This window comes from Nanorana parkeri, unplaced genomic scaffold (genome assembly GCF_000935625.1).
Source record: "Nanorana parkeri isolate BGI_ZX_2015 unplaced genomic scaffold, ASM93562v1 scaffold379, whole genome shotgun sequence".
Taxonomy (NCBI): domain Eukaryota; kingdom Metazoa; phylum Chordata; class Amphibia; order Anura; family Dicroglossidae; genus Nanorana; species Nanorana parkeri.
Window position 1 is genome coordinate 153,747 of NW_017306647.1, and position 4,532 is coordinate 158,278.

General features: G+C 48.4%; 1 protein-coding gene across 2 annotated transcripts in view; it reads right to left on the reverse strand.

Annotated features, from left to right (window-relative positions):
- The window catches only part of PRODH2 (proline dehydrogenase 2), a 7,316-nt gene extending 3,879 nt beyond the window's left edge, over positions 1-3,437 (reverse strand). For both annotated transcript variants that reach the window (XM_018559134.1, XM_018559132.1), the window contains exons 1-6: positions 3,133-3,437; positions 2,459-2,652; positions 2,038-2,158; positions 653-736; positions 487-567; positions 184-330 (exon numbers count right to left, since the gene is read on the reverse strand). In XM_018559134.1, the coding sequence (XP_018414636.1) occupies positions 184-330; positions 487-567; positions 653-736; positions 2,038-2,158; positions 2,459-2,652; positions 3,133-3,375 (870 nt within the window). In that variant the 5' untranslated portion in view covers positions 3,376-3,437. The remainder of the gene's footprint in view (positions 1-183; positions 331-486; positions 568-652; positions 737-2,037; positions 2,159-2,458; positions 2,653-3,132) is intronic.
- Between the last annotated feature and the right edge of the window lie 1,095 nt (positions 3,438-4,532).

The following is a 4,532-nucleotide window of genomic DNA, read 5'->3' on the forward strand; positions in this document are numbered from 1 at the left end:
GGCGGGGGGGTTGGTATTTACATTTTCAAGTGTTACAGGAATAAAAATTATTTACAAAATTAAACCTTTTTTGAACATTTTTGAAATTCCACAAAACAGACTGCAAAGGTTATAAACACGGTAACAGATTGCTCTTTGCAGTTTCCGTAATTCGCAGGATGTTCCCCATGACGCTGGCGGTACCTTCAGATAGCACTGGTAGGTGTTCCAGATCCACGGCTCCTTGCGGTTGCACTGTGCCATCATGGCCATGGTGACCACACCGAGGGCGGGGTTCATGTACGTGTACTCCGCGTCCACCAAGACCCGCACTTGTTTCTGTACGGCATGCTGGGAAAGAGAACAGGAGATGGGCGGATGATAATATTTGGGCCCAGAGTGATCCTGGAGAACAACTCACTCACAATGCACAAGTGTCATTTAGGAATAATATTAGAGGGTACCAATATTACATAAATAATAACAATATAGAGGTATGGCACCGACCTTCCCAACCCGGCTCAGCCTGCGGACAGAACTCTGTAGGTGCTGGTTCTGCTGCTCCGACAGAAAGGAGAACCTGGCGTCCTGCAGCAAAGATGGAAAATGGGAGAGTTTGGTTGTAGCAGAGATAACGTCCACCATGTGTGCTATTCCCCTCCGGGACACTCACCTTCCCCTCCATGATGGACACTATCCTGTGTGGACTGAGCTCCTTCCTCCGAGACGGATCAGACAAACACATGGACAGAACTTTCTGAACAAAGCAGGGAAGGGAGAAAAGAATGGCGCAATTAGAGACATTCCCTATACCTGTATGTAGAAATTCAAGTGTACCCGTCCTACACCAAGCAAAGTATGAAGACACAACAGGTGTGGGCAGGGCCTGATTTCCCACAGGGCCAACCAAGGCCCGGCCTTGGGGCAGCATGGAGTAGAGGGGCAGCAGGGGTGCGGAATTCCTATCTCCTGATGCCCGGGACATGCAGTTCTGGGCACCGGGCGGTTAGTTGTTTCTACAGTTAGCCCTGCTTTGGGCAAGCAGGCCTAAATGTACAGCCTGGAAGCCGCCGCTTGTTATGTACAAGTGATCCCGGCAATGTCGCCGAGATCACTTGTATGCAGCCTGCAGGTCTGCCATTCTCCATGGGAAGGGGGGGGTTTGGCGGTTAGGGGAAGCGCATTGAGGAACCTGGACCTGGGGCAGCAGAGAGAGTAAATCCAGCCCTGGTTGTGGCTGAGAAAGTCCAATCACTTTATTGATTTCTAATGATCACATAAAACAACCAATGTGTTTCCAGGGCCGACACTCCCCCTTCATCAGGGGACAAAATAAATATAAAAAAGAATATAAACTCAAACACATAGCGGTCCATTTATCAACAATCACAGAGCCATTCACGCTGTGAATGTTCGTTCTGCATGAATAGAGGGGAAAAAATAAAAATGTTTTTGGTGTATTTTCTTTTCAGGTCAAATATAATGTAATGTAGTTCTCCATTATGGCCACTAGAGGGAGCTGGCCACTAGATGGAGCTGAGGAGCATAGGAAATATGTATTATAATTATGGCCACTAGAGGGAGCTAAAATGTGTTTCTTTCCTATGTTCTTCAGCTCCATCTTGTGGCCATAATACAGTATTACATCACAATACTTTCCATCTGAAAATAAAATATACAAAAAACATTAGTTTTTGCCTCTATTCACACAATACGAAGATTCACAGGGCCTGAAACAAATGTTTTTTTTAGTTACTCTGCATGTGCAGTAAGTAAACGTGATGCTGAGACCCCGGGACATGGCCCAGAACACAGCATTGGTGGAACAGAAGGCCAAGATGCTGGAATGTCCCAGAAGATTCGGGACTGCTGGCATCTAAGAAACAGCACTGAGGGGCAGAATTTTTTTAAGCATCCCTAAGGGCCCTTTTGGAGTCTGGGGCCCTGAGAAGCACACCATTTTGCCCCATTATGATCCACCATTGGCCCGTTATGTTCCCAGTTTAGGCTTTCCATTATTCCTTCCTTCCTGTTTAACCTTCTCAGTCTCTCACTCACGCACAGATCAGCACTCATGAGCGCCGTGATCTTCAGCTGCATCATGGGACGATCGCCCCCCAAGGATGACAGATCCACGCAGTTCATCATGATGGCTTCGTTCTGCTCGTACCATCGCTCCCTGCCAGAGAGAATACATGAGACCAATATACTCAGTGAGCAAGCAGAGGACATTTGCATACCATAGCGAGCAATGTATTTATTACAGGCACTATAGCTAGAGCGCAGTACTGCTTGTCAGCAGGAGGTGGCAGCAGTGCATGCGGGGCAATGCCAGGCAGATTCTACATCGGAAGCAACAGCGCCCTCTACAGGAGATTAACATCTGAGCACAACAAATACACACATTTTGCCGGGGGAAATGGTTAATGTGCATATAGCTGTTCGCTTGGCGTTCACCTTCCATGAAGTTGCTGCTTACCCAGCTTTGCCCTCTCCCAGGTCCTCCTCAATTGGCACAGCCAGCATGGGCCGAATGCCCAATTTCCTCAGCCTCTCCATGGACGCCTGAATCTCCGGAAGGGACTCCCCGGCAACAAACTGCCCGTACACGGTGCCCCTCATACCCCATTCGAAGAGGCGGCGGCCCAGGAGCCTGCGGGAGACTGCCATGAGCTGGAGGGGGTAAAAGGGGCGTCAGTCATAAGGTACAATTTCCAACAGCTGCTCAAATGACAGTTCCGTTCTGTAGTATAACAATATATATAAAACAGCAAATTAAAGTTATAAATTATGTAAAAGTTTCAGATGTTTTTACGCAATTAAATATCATTATATTCTGATACAGGGGATGGATTGGGGGGGGTTTGCTACTATGAGCTGCTGTCCTGCATGAAGCTGCCACTTTAAGAAACTTCATGTTGCCTTTATGAAACCTCCTCTAGGCCCACAATGGCTGATTGGATAGAATAATGCTTCACATGATATGTAGATATTATACATCATCCAACGGGGGCTTATAATCCAGTAAATGTGGGTGAGCCCTTTCCAGCCTCAACTGGCTGACAACGCAGCTAAATAAACTGAATTGCAGATTTAAAGTTGCCGCGATGATCTAAAAAGCTTTACCTATTTCTTCCCGGAAAGGCGACTTACCTTCTCGGAATTCTTCACCAGGCTGGGGAAGGAGCACATCCGGAATATGAGAAGCCCCCTCACCACCTCCCAGTGGCTCTTCAGCCTGAAGACCCTTCCATCGGAAAAGTTCAGCGCCGAGTCAGCACCGTGAGCTGACGTTCTGTGACAGGACCGTCCCGTGCAGGACAACGACGGACCCCATGATGAAGGGGGGGCCACCAGGGAAGACCTGAGATTCAAAGACCGGACGAGACTCCACATGGTTGGACCTGACCTGCACCTGACTATGGGATAGATAGAGGAGTCAGAAGGGAAAGAGGGGGGGGCGGTCCAGTGGCCAATGGCAGCTGGAAACTCCCAGGACAGAAGGGCACGGGAAGGCGGCAGCTGGTGGATGTGTAAATAGGTGGCTGACCTCCCAGCCGTGACAGGTTAACCGAGACCAGCAGAAGGTACAATCCAACATCTGCAATGTGTACAGAAACATCAACGTCTACAAATAATCATTTTACACCAAGTTTACTTCCGCTGAGGAAGCGAGGGGCTTTGTAGAGGAAGTGGAACTACAAGTCTTAGCAAGTCCTGCCATATGGCATGGTATCATTGCCTTGTGGACCATATACATAGGCATTGAAGGGCATCTGACACCTCGGAACACCAGGTACGCTACACATCTGATGACCCCCTAATATTGAGTAGGTCCCCCTTTTCCTGAGGCATGGACTCCACTAGACCTCTGAAGGTATGCTGTGGTATCTGATGACCCCCTAATATTGAGTAGGTCCCCCTTTTCCTGGCCCATTGAGGCATGGACTCCACTAGACCTCTGAAGGTATGCTGTGGTATCTGATGACCCCCTAATATTAGGTCCCCCTTTTCTTGACCCATTGAGGCATGGACTCCACTAGATCTCTGAAGGTATGCTGTGGTATCTGCTGACCCCCTAATATTAAGTCCCCCTTTTCCTGACCCGTTAAGGCATGGACTTCACTACACCTCTGAAGGTGTGCTGTGGTATCTGCCACCAAGCCATCAGTAGAAGATCCTTTAAGTCCTGATGGTTGTGAGGTGATCGGCCTCCATGAATTTGTTTTTCCAGCACATCCCACAAATGATCGATGGGACTGAGATCTGGAGAATTTGGAGGCCAAGTCATCACCTCAGACTCGTTGTTGTGTTCCTCAAACCATTCTTGGACCATTTTTTGCTGAAAGAGGCCACTGCCATCAGGGAATACCGTTTCCATGAAGGGGTGTACTTGGTCAATACATTTTTTTTAGGTCGTAGTACGTAGCAAAGTGAAATCCACATGAATGGCTGGGCCGAGGTTTCCCAGCAGAACATTGCCCGAAGCATCACACCGCCTCCTCCAGGTTGCCTATCTCTCAGTGGTTATAATGTTATGGCTGATACGTGTA